Source organism: Cervus elaphus, chromosome 15 (assembly GCF_910594005.1).
Source record: "Cervus elaphus chromosome 15, mCerEla1.1, whole genome shotgun sequence".
Taxonomy (NCBI): Eukaryota; Metazoa; Chordata; class Mammalia; order Artiodactyla; family Cervidae; genus Cervus; species Cervus elaphus.
The window spans coordinates 73,622,187-73,638,826 of record NC_057829.1 but is presented as its reverse complement, the minus strand read 5'-3'; the positions used below and the strand labels follow the sequence as shown (position 1 = coordinate 73,638,826).

The window sequence follows — 16,640 nt, the reverse complement described above, 5'->3', positions numbered from 1 at the left end:
TTGAGGCCTGTATTTAAAAATCATTGAAAAGTATAAATATGAGTTTAAATATATTCATAAAAATAAAATTAAACAAGTGGCAAAGGTAAGTATTTTACCTCATCAAGTTTAGCACGAGTTTCGTTAAGTTCCTGATTGTAAATGGTATATTCCAGGGCTCGTCTCATCTTATCCCACTTTTGATACTGAGCTAGTTCTTCCTTTTCTTCCTCTAATGTATGTAATCTCTCTTCAATGTATTTTAACAACTCATTGATTTTTTCCCGTTTTCCCTCTTAAAAAAAATGGGAGAAGGGTGAAGGAGTTGAATAAAATTTGTATTAATATCAATTCTCAAATATACTGTGTTAATCTTAAGCACGTTAGCATTATTTCTTTGATGTTAGGTGATAACCAAATCTAAGATACTAAAATGGCAATTATTTATTATGGAAAGTATAAGACAATAAACTTATACATGGTGACACTGATTCTTATATTACATGTGGTACAGGCCTCTGTTTAAGCTTCCTTTAAAAGTTAATGTGCCTCCCCATGACATCAGGAAAAACAAAAACAAAACCTTAATATCACTGGTGTCACTGATTCTCAATTCTTATAACAGCATTATCTAACTGAATACTTACTGTATTCCAATCATGGTGCTACTGTGCTCCTCTATGCGCCACTACAAACTATAAAAAAGGACTTCACAAATGGGAAAGCTTTGGACCAGAGAGGTCAAGTCTAAAGTCTCAATATCAGGTAACTATTATTTAGATTTTGAATGTAAGGGTTTCTGACTCTTAAGCCATGAAAGGGCACAGCACTTGAAAGGCAAAGTTGAGTTTCCATAATGAACATATTAAGAAAGAGTCCAAGTTCAAAGTTTAAGTTTTACATTTACTTGCTTCTGAATAAATTAAAACCTAATGCCAACTGATATTTCAGCATTTTTTTTCCCTGAGGAATACATCCAAATGTCTTATCCTCACTAATAATGAGAAAGACTTTACAGGCACAAAGCAGCTGACCTAGAATGACACTATTATTTCATAGTAACAATTCTTTATTCAAAGAGACAAATTGTTAGAATTCTCAAACTTTCAACTGCCTACCACTAATTTTCTTTCCAATCTGTCCACAGGCAAATTATTATACAATATCCTCCTGAGAATACACAACTTCTCTCAAGTATCATAACACAATGAAAAAGCAATTCACAGAATAGAAGAAATAAGGCAGAATAACATTTATTTTACCTGTTTCCTTCATTAAAGATATGCTTTCTTCTTTTCGTTCATCATACACTCTAGTACCAGCCACTTCTCTTAATAGTTTTAGTCTCTGAGAATCTGGTGCTGTTGCCATCTGGTTAATCTAAAAATTTTAGAATAGTAATTATTTACAGAGATAGATTGCTCTTTAAGAACTCTACCTTCAAAGGTATTCACATGCCAAGTTTTAAGTACTGAGTTCACAATGGGAGAACAGCAATGAATAGAAAAGATCTTACCCTCAAAAAACTTACATTCTAGTGGGAAAAAAACCAGGAAGTATACATACCATTACACTATAAACGCCAAAAACAAAACAAAATAAGAAATTATAGCATAAAGAGTTAGGGTGATGGCAGTGCTCTAATAAAAGAGGAAGACAATATAGATGGCTTCTATGAAATGACCTATGAGCGGACACTGAAATAATACAAAGGGACCTATGCTGCATGCATGCAGTAAGTCTCAGGTAATTGCTTTCAAATCAGCCTCCTTTTAAAGAAACTTCTTATAAAGACAGTCTTTTCAAAAACCTTGCTCTTAAAAGTGAAACACATATTCTTCCTAATCCCTTTTTCTGAATGCTAGCTTTCCAACACATAGCTAAAAACACCTCCAACATGAAATAAGAAGTGGACATCTTAAAAGGATTCTCCCCTAGTCCAAAATAGCACAATAGAAAACTATTAAGACCCTGCAGGATATGTTGTAAGAAAAATAAATTATTTTAGATATATATAGTTAAAATATATGAGGAAATAGCAGAACAATCAGCGAAAGTATAACTCCTAAAAACTGTGAAAAATCGCATTTTGATTAAGGGAAAATAATATGTGGCATTATGGCAGATTTCTGGTAATGTAAGCTTTCTAGTGTGTTATACTAACAGAGTATTAATTTCAGAAAGTAACTTTTTTCAAATGTGATTTTTATAAAGTTTCTACAATACTCTTAACTTCTACAAACCAAAAATATCTTTGGATCACTAAGAAAACACGATCCACTTAAATAATTCTGCTGAAATACTTTTATCACACTGTGCAATGGATCTATTTTGCACTTTATGGCCACAAAAAAGGTACTTTAATACAAACTTCAGTGCAAAATAAATCAATGAAAACAGAAGACAGTAAGGTCCATTTTCACCCAAATTTAACCACTAGAATGAAATCAAATTCATCATTTAATGAATATAATCAGAAAACAAACTCCATTTAAAAAGATACACATTTTTTACCTTTCCTTGTTTAACAATATAATAAGGATTGCTTCGAGAAAAACCAGCACTTTCAAGGAGGTTCATCACATCATTTTTCCTGTTGATATAACAATTAAAAATTTTTTCAAATATATAACAATCTAACAATAAGCAAAGAATACAGTAACCCTTGAGTTAAGGAGCATGAAAAGTATAGAAGAGTCATTAAATTATCTTTTATGTCAGCCTCAGGGAATCTTCTGATTCTTATGCTTGAGCTCTAAATAATGATTTGCTGAACCTGAGGCAAAAGCACCTCATATATGAGCCAAGTAAAATACTTTTACTCTTTTGTATAGAAATTATAAGCATAAAAATGCTTACGTGACCATTTTCTTGTCTAAGAAATACTGATCCTTTTTGGCACCGATAACTCTTCGAAGTGAAACTTCCTCTTTGTCGATCTAAGAAAAAAACATAAAAGCTCAAACATAAATCTAATAGTAAATGTTTTGGAAACATTTCAGTTAATAGGGTCATTTTAGAGTCCCTCACCATAGCAGTTATTTTGAAACTTCAATTATCTCACTAAAGATATGCTATTGAATACTCAATTCAACAACAAAGACCTTTTTTTTTTTACAACAGCTTGCACATTCCCACTTGTTTACCAGAACATTCAAAATTTTAAGATAAAATTAGTATGTAAGCTATAATTATTTTAGTATAAACTAAATCATAAAAGCCTTCCTGGGTAGCTAAAACAGTAAAGAATTTGCCTGCAATGCAAGAAACCTGGGTTTGATCCCTGTGTTGCAAAGATCCCCTGGAGAAGGGCATGGCAACCACTCCAATATTCTTGCCTGGAGAATTCCATGGACAGAGGAGCCTGGAGGGCTACAGTCCAGGGACTCACAAAGAGTTGGACATGACTGAGTGACTAACACATACAAATCATAAAAGCCTAAGTACAGCTATAAATAAAAGTTTCAAAGCATGAAAAAAGTCAGCTGCATCAATAAAATTCTCAATATTATTACTGAAAAGAAAAAAACAGTTACTCACGGGTAACCGGTTGTCTGAATTGTCAAAAATAATCTCCACAAAAGCAGAAATAACACGAGGACCAGTACCCTCCTAAAACACAAGAAAAAGTTAATGTCATTTAAGTGGTACTTTCACATTCTTTAAATATTTTTAAAGTTTAGTGCAGGTAATAAGCCCAATTCAGTGGAGGAAAATTTCTATCAGACTAGAATATCACAGCAATCCAGTCTATGCCCCAACCACTCATGCCAAAGAAGCTGAAGTTATATGATTCTATGAAGACCTACAAGACCTTCTAGAACTAACACCCAAAAAAGATGTCCATTTCATTACAGGGGACTGGAATGCAAAGGTAGGAAGTCAAGAGATACCTGAAGTAACAGAAAAGTCTGACCTTGCGAGTACAAAATGAAGCTGGGCAAAGACTAACAGAGTTTTGCCAAGAGAACACACTGGTCATAGCAAACACCCTCTTCCAACAACACAAGAGAAGACTCTACACATGGACATCATCAGATAGATGGTCAACACCGAAATCAGATGGATTATATTTTTTGCAACAGAAGATGGAGAAGCTCTATATAGTCAGCAAAAACAAGACCAGGAGCTGACTGTGGCTCAGATCATGAACTCCTTATTGAAAATTCAGACTTAAATTGACCAAAGTAGGGAAAACCACCAGACCATTCATGTCTGACTTAAATCAAATCCCTTACAATTATACAGTGGAAGAGACAAATAGATTCAAGGGATTAGATTTGATAGAGTGCCTTAAGAACTATGGAGGTTCATGACATTGTACAGGAGGCAGGGATCAATATCATCCCCAAGAAGAAATGCAAAAAGGCAAAAATAATTGTCTGCAGAGGCCTTACAAATAGCTGAGAAAAGAAAAGAAGAGAAGTGAAAGGCAAAGGAGAAAAGGAAATATATACCCATCTGAATGCAGAGTTCTAAAAATAGCAAGGAGAGATAAGAAAGTCTTCCTAAGTGATCAATGCAAAGAAATAAAGGAAAACAATAGAATGGGAAAGACTAGAGATCTTGTCAAGAAAATTAGAGATACCAAGGGAACTTTTCATGCAAAGATGGGCACATTAAGGACAGAAATGGTATGGACCTAACAGAAGCAGAAGATATAAGAGGTGGCAAGAATACACAAAAGAACTATACAAAAAAGATTTTCATGAGCCAGATAACCATGATGGTGTGCTCACTCACCCAGAGCCAGACATCCTGGAGTGCAAACTCAAGTGAGCCTTAGGAAGCATCACTATGAACAAAGCTAGTGGAGGTGATGGAATTCCAGTTGAGCTATTTCAAATCCTAAAAGATGATGCTGTGAAAGTGCTGCACTCAATATGTCAGCAAATCTGGAAAACTCAGCAGTGGCCAAAGGACTGGAAAAGGTCAGTTTTCATTCCAGTACCAAAGAAAGGCAATGCCAAAGAATGTTAAAACTACTGTACAACTGCACTCATTTCACACGCTAGCAAAGCAATGCTCAAAATTCTCCAAGCGAGGCTTCAACAGTACGTGAACCATGAACTTCCAAATGTTCAAGTTGGATTTAGAAAAGGCAGAGAAATCAGAGATCATATTGCCAACATCCACTGGATCATAGAAAAAGCAAGAGAGCTCCAGAAAAACATTCTACTTCTGCTTTATTCATTCTGTGTGGATCACAACAAACTGTGGAAAATTCTTAAAGAGATGGGAATACCAGACCACCTGACCTGCCTCCTGAGGAATCTATATGCAGGTCAAGAAGCAACAGTTAGAACCGGACACGGAACAACAGACTGGTTCCAAATCAGGAAAGGAGTATGTCAAGGCTGTATATTGTCACCCTGCTTATTTTACTTGTGTGCAGAGTACATCATGTGTAATGCCGGACTGGATGAAGCACAAGCTGGAATCAAGATTGCTGGGAGAAATATCAATAACCTCAGATACACAGATGACACCACGCTTATGGCAGAAAGCGAAGAAGAGCTAAAGAGCCTCATGATGAAAGTGAAAGAGGAGAGTGAAAAAGTTGGCTTAAAACTCAACATTCAAAAAACTAAGATCATGGCATCCAGTCCCATCACTTCATGGGAAATAGATGGGAAAACAATGGAAACAGAGAGACTTTATTTTCTTGGGTTCCAAAATCACTGCAGACGGTGACTGCGGCCATGAAATTAAAAGACACTTGCTCCTTGGAAGAAAAGCTATGACCAACCTGGATAGCATATTAAAAAGCAGAGACAGATGTTTGATAACAAAGGTCCACCTAGTCAAAGCTATAGTTTTTCCAGTAGTCATATATGGATGTGAGAGTTGGACTACCAAGAAAGCCGACCGCTGAAGAATTGATGCTTTTGAACTGTGGGGTTGGAGAAGACTCTCAAGAGTCCCTTGGACTGCAAGGATATCAAACCAGTCAATCCTAAAGGAAATCAGTCCTGAATATTCACTGGAAGGACTGATACTGAAGCTGAAATACCAATACTTTGACCACCTGATGCAAAGAACTCACTCTTTAGAAAAGGCCCTGATGCTGGGCAAGATTGAAGGCAGAAGGGGATGACAGAGGATGAGATAGTTGGATGGCATCACCATCTCGATGGACCTGAGTTTGAGCAAGTTCTGGGAGTTGGTGATGGATAGGGAAGCCTGGTGTGCTGCAGTCCATGGGCTTGCAAAGAGCTGGACATGACTGAGCGACTTAACTGTACTGAGAAAATCCTCTTGCCAAAGCAGCAGACGCTGGATTAGGATAACAATACTCAGCCAAACCTTTTTTTCCCTCCCCCAAATAGACTTTGACTCTGAATTAAAAAAATGAGAACTATGCAAAAGATGTCAAAGTTAGCTATACATAGGCTTTGTTCTACATACCACTTCATTTGAGCACAAGACCCCAGAGCCACCCAATTTTACCTATTTGCTAATATATAAAACACCTTGAGGCTTTTCTCTTATAGATTCATCCTAATGTTAGAAAGGAACCCTAACAAAGCATATAATTACTGGAACTGTCTTTTTAAACATTTGAGATATTCTATATAGTTTTAAATCTGCTACAAAAACATTCGCATTTAAAACGTCACGTTTCGATCGGTTTGTGACCCAGCTACTTAACAAGCCCAGATAATTTCTAGATTGTGAAAACTGTTATGAAGTTTGTTCAATACAATAAAGAATAATACCTAAAGAAATTATTCTTTTAATGCTAATCTGAGAAACCTAAACAGAGATTTTCTTATACGGAATCAATCCTGAGTACAGACTAAAAATTCAAATTAAAAAAAAAATTTTTAATTAAAATTTAAGAGTGGGAAGAAGGAATTCCTTGCCAGTCCAGTGGTTAGGACGTGGTGCTTTCACTACCGTGGCCTTGGTTCAATCCCTGGTTGAGGAATTAAGATCCCGCAAGCCACATGGCACAACCGGAAAAAAAACAGAGGGCAGGGGTGGCGGGGGGTGGGGGATAATGGTTAGAAAAAAACTTTAAGTCTGAGAGACACTGTGTAGATACACTGAAGAATCTTGCTTTCTGGTCTTAAAAGTAATTACAAGCCATATTTAAATAAGACAGATGAGGTACATCATTTTATCATAGACTTTTATACTTTCTTAACCTAAAAGTGTTTATTATTTATAATTTAATGAAAACATTCTAACAATTTTCATTACTATAAACAAACTTTCTTATTGGAAAATGTTACCATTTAAGTACCAATATGGCTAAAAATAATTTTATGTGGTTAAGTTTGTAATGGTTGCTTTTCTGTGGCTCCATATTAACTTCTGATTTCCCTGGTGGCTCAGACGGTAGAGCGTCTGCCTACAATGCGGGAGACCCGGGTCTAATCCCTGGGTTGGGAAGATCTCCTGGAGAAGGAAAACGGCAACCCACTCCAGTATTCTTGACTGGAAAATTCCATGGACGGTGGAACCTGGTAGGCTATAGCCCATGGGGTCGCAAAAAGTCGGACACGACTAAGCAACTTCACTTTCTGAGTCTTAAAGTTCCTAATTCCCAACCTAACTCTTTTTTCTCCTCAGCAAGCCAGATTCCAGATTCTTTATTCAAAGTATAAAGAATTTATATTTATATGGAACATATATCCATCCATAGGGAACTCCTACAATTTTTTTAACCATTATATAAAAATTAAGCCTTCATCCTGCATTAATATAGTACACTAAATTTCACAGCAGAACATATACATAAGAAACATATTGTGTCATGTTCACAAAAGATCTGAAACTTGAAAAAATAATTTTGTTTAGCAGCACTGACAATGTATTTTTAGAAGTACTTAAAACCTGTAATGTTTTAAAGCAGTCTCACTCACATGTAACAAAGCCAATCGCTGTTCCGGACGAAGATGACTAAACTCATCACTGAGAACAAACTGAATTGCTAGAAACATAAAAACAACTATTAGTACAATCTAAAAAAGATTTGTGCTTTAGTTATAATCTCCCATACCTTCAGAGAACACAGTGTATCTATCAGGTATTGAACAATACAGATAAAGTAGATTAACTGTTTCATATAGACAAAAGGAATGCAAAAAATTTGCCTGTACAGACTATTCAGCTACAAAATGATGATATTAGAAAAATATTAACAAGCTTTCACGGAAACATTTAAGGTAAGAAAATAAAAAGAAAACACTGAAATACACAAAAAGACAAGTGGAACTAAGGTATAACTCTTGATCAAAGTATATGTGTTTAGGTTTCATGCTATATTTGCTTTTATCCACTACATATAAACGATATAACTTAAAATATTTAACAAAATAGGATATATTCCTATAATATCCTTAATTGGATACTTTGTCAAAAGAAACAGAACTATGTAGGAAATACTGGGAAATGCTTCAGATTTCTACTCTCTGTTGCAGTACTTACATGCCCTTTCTCGTCTATAAATAAGGTATCATTCATGCCACTTCCACAGAATGCGTAACTGGACCACCCTCTCCTAGAAATCCAACTCTTCATTCAACTGTTGTATTCCCCATCCATCTGAGAGACTTTTGACACTCTAAAAGAGTGTGTGTGTGTATATGAATGTGTATGCTGGGGGGTGATGGTGGGGATTGGTTTTCTTTTATAATCACCTTGGAGGGGACAAATTCAAACTCCTAGAGAAATATTTCCCTTCTCACCATCCCCAAATTAAAACTACTGATGGGATACAGAGTGCCCTTTAAAGCATGAGCAGAGAAGAGACAAAACTTCTGCTATTACTAATGCTCCCTTTTCCTCAAGCACCACTCAACTAAGATGTTTAAAAATTTTTCCACCTACTCCTTATATAGTCCAAATCTGTTAAAATATTTTTCTCCCCAAAGAATTTAACACAGGCAGTACTATTCTTAAATGCATTTTATCTTCAGAGATAGTTTTCAAAGCTCTATTTACTACCTTCTGACAACTCTTTGTTGAGTCTATACAGTTTTTTATACTCCATCTTTTATTAAAATAATTGATTTAGATGAAACAGATAAGCTATTTCCCATAACAATATTAACTATTCTACTGCACTTATATTCTTTCTCTCTCTCTCTGCATTTACAACATTTATATATGGCACTGAAGTTTAGAAAGCACTCCTATACATATAATCTCATTTGATTCTCACAACTCATCTAAGGTAGGCAGGGTAAATACCTGTTTTTAAAGTGAAAGACTACTTTGAGAAGTTGTTCTGCGTAATCTCACATGGCTAATTAGCCACTAGCGTAGAGCACGGATTCTTACACTCTAAACCCTCTACATTAAATTGCAATAGTGTTTGAAGAAGTATTTCTTCTGTTTCATGCAGACATAACCTCAGATAAACTACCTTAAGATACCTAGGTCTTATTATATTTAGAATTAAAAATACAATACCTACCATAAAAAAAGTTACTTTTTCCAGATCCATTTCTGCCCACTATAAAATTTCAAAAAGTATATGTTATTTTGTATAAAAAACAGTAAAATTTTATACTGAAAGTATTCAAAGATAGAAAATCTTATTTTCTAACAAAACATCTTAAAACTTAAATACAACAGAGCAGTGAACAGCAAATAAAACAACTTTAATTACCAAATAAGTACAGTTTTTGTATACTGTTCAGTTTTTTTCTTAAAGCAATTTATTTCATTGTTTACTTTTTTGCTCTTTCTCCATAGTTTAAAATTAACAGGAATAACTAAACATACTACCTGGTCTTCATAATTTATAATCATTACAATGGACATGTAATTTTATTTTAATTGTATATAATACTTTTAACAATTTAAAGATTCACATGCTAAAATTTTAAAATACTTAAACAGTCATTAAAATTTCACAAACCATTTCCATGTTAAACAGTTTTCTGATCAGCCCTATACATCAAGTATAGTCTCAGAATCCCAAAAATACAGACAACCATAAGGCACTTGTTTTACTACCTGAATTCAGAAATAAGCAATTCTATACATAAGAGAAAATCAAATGCATCAGATATAATGAATTCACTTGAACTTTTCTGTTCAGAATTTTCATTGTTAAGAGTCATGAATAACTGTCACTCTCTCTCAATCTTGACCAATATCCTGAACAAATTAGCCCCAAAGTCATTATCTTTACTCCAAAGTAAATTCTAAAGAGATCAGAAAGTAATGAAGTGCTTTAAAAAAAAAAGGCATGTAACAAGACACAGGCCACCTTGAAGGGAGGGGGCTTCTTCTAGGGAAATCTAGGACAATTTGAGCACCAAAATAATTAGATGAATTATAAATTAGGGCTTGGGTGGAAGTGGAGGAGAATAATTCGTAAGTCCATACTGAAAATAAAAAGATAAATAAACAGATAAGGAGAAAGGATGCTTGATTACAGTAGAACAACAAAGGGTAAATGTGAAAGGAGTGCTGGAAATAGATCATCATCCTGTAACTACCAGAATAAAGGCAAGAATTATTGATGAATACTAAATCTAAGGGGGAATTTTGATAAGGAATACAGTATTTGCATGGTCTCAAAATCTCTCCACATTATTTATCAGTTGCAAAGGAAAAAACACTAACTATAGTGGGAAAATGACACAACCTTTACTGATCAAAAGTATCATCATCAATAAGAAGCAGATGGATATCATGTGCCTCCACATGGAATACCCTGAAAAGGACACATCATTTACATAATATTTCTCAAAACTAACAATGTAAAACACAAAGGCTGTGGAAATGACCCAGATTAAATGAGAATAAAGAGACATGATAACTAAATGCAATGCCTGATCGTAAATTAAATCCTGTACTAGAGGGAGGGAATGCTAGAGGGGGGAGAAATGCTATAAAGAACATTTCTGGGTCAATCAACATAACTAGAAAATAAAAATAAAAAGATTACTGTATTGATGCTAAATTTACTGACATTGATAACTATACTGTGATTATATAAGATGGCTACACAAAATCTGTCTGGAAGTTATCCAATGCGACCGCAAACCAGATTTATCTTCTTTATAAAGGTATGACCACTTCTCCCCTCACTCTTGCCCTCAAACTGCACTCTCCCATTAAGGCCTCAGCAGCTAAGCAGGCCCAGAGCTCTGTTTTCCAGGAAAGCAGGACTAACTCAAGTATAAAGTATAGATCATTAACAGTAAGAATAGCTATCTCTGGGTAGAATGACTACAGTTTAATTTTTTTTCCTTTTAGCTTCTATGCTCTTTATGTTCTACAAAGTCATGTATATTTCTTTTGTTAGAAGGATAGGAAAAAAGATAACCTCAAAAAGGTTTATGGTTATTACATTTAAACATCAAATAAGTATCAGCACATGGGGTATCTCCCTGCCTTCAAATCATTATTTTTCCAAGGGTCAAAAATCATTAAACAAAGCTTTCAAAAGATATGTTTAGGATCAATCTCAGTGTATATTACTTTTGGTCTTTCTTACATGATTAAGGGACTTGTTTTTAAAATACATTAAACAATATCATGGTGTTTTTTTTTTTCAGTTAAACAAAAGAACATTTAGATAATTTCCTTTGTAACTGTGACTATTAACAATCCTAATGTTGCAACCAAAGTAGTAAAATAGCTACCTGATATGAGGCCCTACAGATATAATTTAATCATTCTAGGTAATGATGGCCATCATCTTACAGTTCATTTATAAAATTACAGTCAGTCCTCCAAATTCCAAACTGCTGGGTCCCAAACCTAAGGATTTAATCAACCACAGACAGGGGGCAGGGGCGGTTTCAGAAAGTTCTAAAAACAAGCCAGAATTTGCCACAAGCTGGCAACTATTTACACATGATGTACATTGTATTTACAGCTATTTACATAGCATTTACATTGTATTACAAGTAATCTAGGGGTATGCTTAGGTTATATGCATAGATTTGATAACAAGACTATGATTTGATAACAAGTTTTAGTCATGCATCCAAGATACCAAGGAAAAACTATAACTGTATAAAACTGATATTAAGATATTTAACCACTTTTAATTTATAAGTTAAGGAAATAATCTATATCTAGTAATTACTCACTTTTCTCCATTTCTAAAGATTTTCTGATTGATGAAAATCAGAAGATACTTATAATCAAAATGCAAGTAAAACTCCAGTACAATCAATCTGTTTTTACAGCACACCAACTAATGATTTTTCAGTAGGTTAAGGCAGAAAGAAAAGTATGTTTTTATTACCAACTACAAAGCTGCAACTCATGCTTCAACGGCAGGCCTTCTCTTGCCCTCAATTTTTAAATTTTATTATGTATTTCAAAATAAAATATGATTCTCAAAAGTTTCTCTGGGACCATCAGTATTCACTGTTCACCCTTAACTTATTTCTGTATTGTCAACTAAACTGGCACTTGCCAAGAGCTTTGCCAGCAACAGAACAACAAGGGCATTTGCCATTTGCCTCTGCAAAGATGGAACCCTATGCTGCTGCAGCTGCTGACCTTCAACACCCCGAGCTGAATTCAGGGTGGAGAGTCAGGCACTCTCTGCTCACTCTCACTTTCCCACTAGGGAAACTGGTGCAACAGGTCTTCAGATTGATATTTTCAGGAACTGATTTCACAATCCCAATCCCTGCATCTCTTCATATCTAGAAAATAGCTAAATCCCTTCATGATGACATCCGCTCCTCCTGACGAGCAGAAAACTGTGTGTCAAATAAACGCTAGCAAAGTAATGTTCAAAATTCTCCGAGAGGCTTCAGTTCTCCTGAACGGGTAACTCCCAGATGTTCAAGCTGGATTTAGAAAAGGCAGAGGAACCAGAGATCAAATTGCCAACATCCACTGGATCAAAGAAAAGCAAGAGTTCCAGAAAAATATCCACCTCTGTTTCACAGGCTAAGCTAGCCTTTGACTGTGTGGATCACAACAAACTGTGGAAAATTCTTCAAGAGTTGAGAATACCAGACCACCTTACCTGACTCCAGAGAAACCTGTTAGAACAGTTAGAACTCAACATGGAACAGTGGACTGGTTCAATAGGGAAAGTAGTGTGTCAAGGCTGTATATTGTCACCCTGCTTATTTAATTTATATGCAGAGTACATCAAGCGAAATGCCCGGCTGGATGAAGCACAAGCTGGAATCAAGATTGCTGGGAGAACTATCAATAACCTCAGATATGCATGTGACACCCTATGGCAGAAAGTGAAGAGGAACTGAAGAGCCTCTTGCTGAAAGTGAAAGAGGAGGGTGAAAAAGCTGGCTTAATACTCAACATTCAAAAAACGATGACCATGGCATCCGGTCCCATCTTTTCATGGCAAACAGATGGGGAAACAAAGGAAACAGTGACAGACTTTATTCTGGGGGGCTCCAATATCACTGCAGATGGTGACTTCAGTCATGAAATTAAGACGTTTGCTTCTTGGAAGAAAAGCTATGACCAACCTAGACAGCATATTAAAAAGCAGACATTACTTTGCCTACAAAGGTCTGCCTAGTCAAAGCTATGGTTTTTCCAGTAGTCATGTATGGATCTGAGAGTTGGACCATAAAGAAGGCTGAGCACCAAAGAATTGATCCTTTGAACTGTGGTGTTGGAGAAGACTCTTGAGAGTCCCTTGTACTGCAAGATCAAACCAGTCAATCCTAAAGAAAATCAATCCACTGAATTCATATTCCAGTGAATATTCATATTCACTTTAAGGACTGAAGTTGAAGCTGAAGCTCAACACTTTGGCCACATGATGCAAACGGCCAACTTATTATACAAGACCCCGATGCTGGGAAAGATTGAAGGCAGGAGGAGAATGGGGTGACAGAGATGAGATGGTTGGATCACATCACCAACTCGATGGACATGAGTCGGAGCAAACTCCGGGAGACGGTGAAGGACAGGGAAGGCTGGTATGCTGCAGTCCATGGGGTCACAAAAAGTTAGACACGACTTAGTGACTGAATAACAACCAAAGGGCTTGAAGGCACTGAACTTCCCCTTCACCAAAATCTTATAGACTGACCTTCTCCCACTGCCTCTGTGGAGCAGTCTCTCAGAGTTATCTGAGGTGCTGTCTCCTGGGCTGCAGTCCTCATTCTGCCCCAGATAAAACTTAATTCCCAACTCGTGCATTTTTTTTTCAGTCAACAGTATGAATCTTACCTCACCTCAAGCTATGGACTCCATGGTACACACTCTCCCTGACCCCCAATTCATATGTTAAAGCCCTAACCCCACTATATGAAGCATTTGGAGATGAGGGGGGGTCTTTGGGAGGTAATTTACATGAGGTTAGGAGTGAGGCCTTTATGGCAGGACTACTGCTCTTTCAAGAGGGAAAGGTTCAAACAAAGGTTCTCCAGAGCAGTGAAAAAATAAATCCCTGTTGTTTAAGCCACCTAGTCTACGATATTTTGTTGTGGCAGACCAAACCAACTAGGACAGTGTATAGCTGAAATCTATGTTGATAGCAGTTCTATGCTTTTCTGGTGTCTAGAAGCACTCATTTGATCTAGTCTTTAAAAACTCAGCAGATGGTCAGAAAACACTGCTGTCTGTATCACTATCATCTGTAGAACCTATATATTAACTATTATATTGAAGGACAATCATCATTAGCCCCCTTATACTCACATAATTGCTTTCTCATTTAATCTTCCCAACAGCCCTAAGAAACATGTATCATTATTTCCACTTTACAAGTGAGAAAACTGAAGCATCAGGAAGTCTGAAGAATACATGGCAGAACTGGGATTTAAATCCCACTCTGCCATGATCCAAAGTTTATGCTTTTCCCACCCAGCTGCATGGTCTGTCCTTGGACATTATAATATGAAAAAAAAAATCTTAGAACAACCTAATTTGTGAATAAAGAATGGTCATCTTTGAAATAAGGTAATAGTGACCATTTTAAAAGTAGGAAATGACATACCAAGAATAGCTGAAATGCTAAATTTAGTGCTGTTCACTATAAACTTGAATCTATTAAAAGACATAAATACAAGGCTACCAAATAAAATTAATACTTTGTCTTTTCCAAGTATTTTAAACATAAAAAGGAAGTAACTTCATCAGTGCAGATAAAAGCAAAGTATTAATACAGAAAAAAACCATATAAATTTATGTGATATTCAAGACAATTCCTGTCTCCTTAAGCCTAACATAGGCAAATTTAAACGACTATATAGACATAAAACTGACGGAGTAAACGATGAACACTTACCAATAACATTATGTTTTGAACTGAACGGATCTACAATTGTTTGATCTCTATAACTTCGAAAACCCTGGATAATAACCTAACAAACAGAAGAGAGATTTTTTTTCAGAAAGAAATAACACACCCCAAAAGAAATAACCTAAGCTAATATTTTCCTGTAGCCCTCCTTCCCTTTCTGGTTTCCCATTTAATGCCAAATAGAGAAACTTCCATGTCAGAGAAGAAAAATTTATTTTGGAAAATGATTTAAAAATCTCAAAACTGCCCGTATATCAGTAGTCATTGCCAGTGTTTTTTAGAAGTTATAATTAGTAGCCTATTAGGGAGCGCTCAAAATCAAATACACTGTATAAGGCTGGCTGGAACACTAACCATCACAGGACCGGATAAAAGTCTATCAAGCATGCAGGGGGGCTCAGCGGTCCTGGGCGCCCCTTTCAGTCACACTCTGGCCAAAACAGAGCTGCCCATCCAGGACAGGGCTGCTCAGAGTCCATCACATCCAGCCGAAAAATTTCTCCTAAGGCGTGTGAATGGGCTCATTTTCGGGGTGGCCTCCAGCGCGGGAAGACCATTTTGACAGAAAGTAAACAACGGAATGAGGAGGCGCTACACATTCTGCAAGAAGAAGGGACCCTTTCACGTCTCCGGTAACTCGGGGAGAAGCGAGGCCCCTGGCTAAGCTGACATCCCAGCTTGGACCCCACAGGCCGGGGATACCCTCTCTCCACACACGCCACGCAAAAAGCTCGCGAGGGGGCTGGCCAGCCCCGCAGGACCGAGCTGCTTCTCGTCCACCCGGGAGGGCCCGGTTCCCTCCAAAAGGCCCGCCTCGCCAGCCCCTCCAGCTCTCTCCGCGAGAGCCCGCCTCCCTCAGGCAAGCGCCCTGCGGAGAGGCTCGGGCTGCAAAGGGGCGCCCCGATTCTCCGCGGGCGCCCCGAGCTGCACCCCTCCCCCACAGTCCCTGTCCAGCCCCGCGCCACCCTGCAAGAAGCAACACCCCCGACAGAAGGAGCGGTCCCCACGAGCGCCTGAGGGGCGGGAGGAACGCACAGGCCTCACCTGCTTTATGTACATGGTTCCGCGCCCCTAGCCGGGGAGAAGCGCTCCCCTGCAAGAAGCAACAACTCGGCCGCGGGGTTAGGTGAGGCGCCTGAGAGACCCCTCCCCCCAAAGCGCCGCTTGCACCCCTCTAGCCAAACAAAATGGCGGCGCCCAGGGAGGCGGAGTCCCCGCCTTGGACGGAACCACCCTCGCAGCTTCCCTCGGAGCGTGGGGGAATCAGAGTCAGATCTGCTCTGTCTTTTTAGCAAAAGATCCTTCTACGATGTCGTTAGCTGAATTTCATTTGCCTCCTCAATTTTTAGGTGATTTTTTCCTGAGAATTAGTCGGAAACTTCATTCGGAAAAGCCTTGGTCATGAGATTGACCTGCATTCCCTCCGAGCGCGCAGCCAATG

General features: G+C 37.4%; 1 protein-coding gene across 1 annotated transcript in view; it reads right to left on the bottom strand.

Annotated features, from left to right (window-relative positions):
* Positions 1 to 16,399, bottom strand: part of SMC3 (structural maintenance of chromosomes 3) — a 37,965-nt gene extending 21,566 nt beyond the window's left edge. The window contains exons 1-9 of the mRNA XM_043926180.1: positions 16,244 to 16,399; positions 15,185 to 15,260; positions 9,407 to 9,445; positions 7,851 to 7,918; positions 3,520 to 3,591; positions 2,839 to 2,918; positions 2,494 to 2,572; positions 1,242 to 1,359; positions 99 to 274 (exon numbers count right to left, since the gene is read on the bottom strand). Of these exons, the coding sequence (XP_043782115.1) occupies positions 99 to 274; positions 1,242 to 1,359; positions 2,494 to 2,572; positions 2,839 to 2,918; positions 3,520 to 3,591; positions 7,851 to 7,918; positions 9,407 to 9,445; positions 15,185 to 15,260; positions 16,244 to 16,258 (723 nt within the window). The 5' untranslated portion in view covers positions 16,259 to 16,399. The remainder of the gene's footprint in view (positions 1 to 98; positions 275 to 1,241; positions 1,360 to 2,493; positions 2,573 to 2,838; positions 2,919 to 3,519; positions 3,592 to 7,850; positions 7,919 to 9,406; positions 9,446 to 15,184; positions 15,261 to 16,243) is intronic.
* Positions 16,400 to 16,640: the final 241 nt, after the last annotated feature.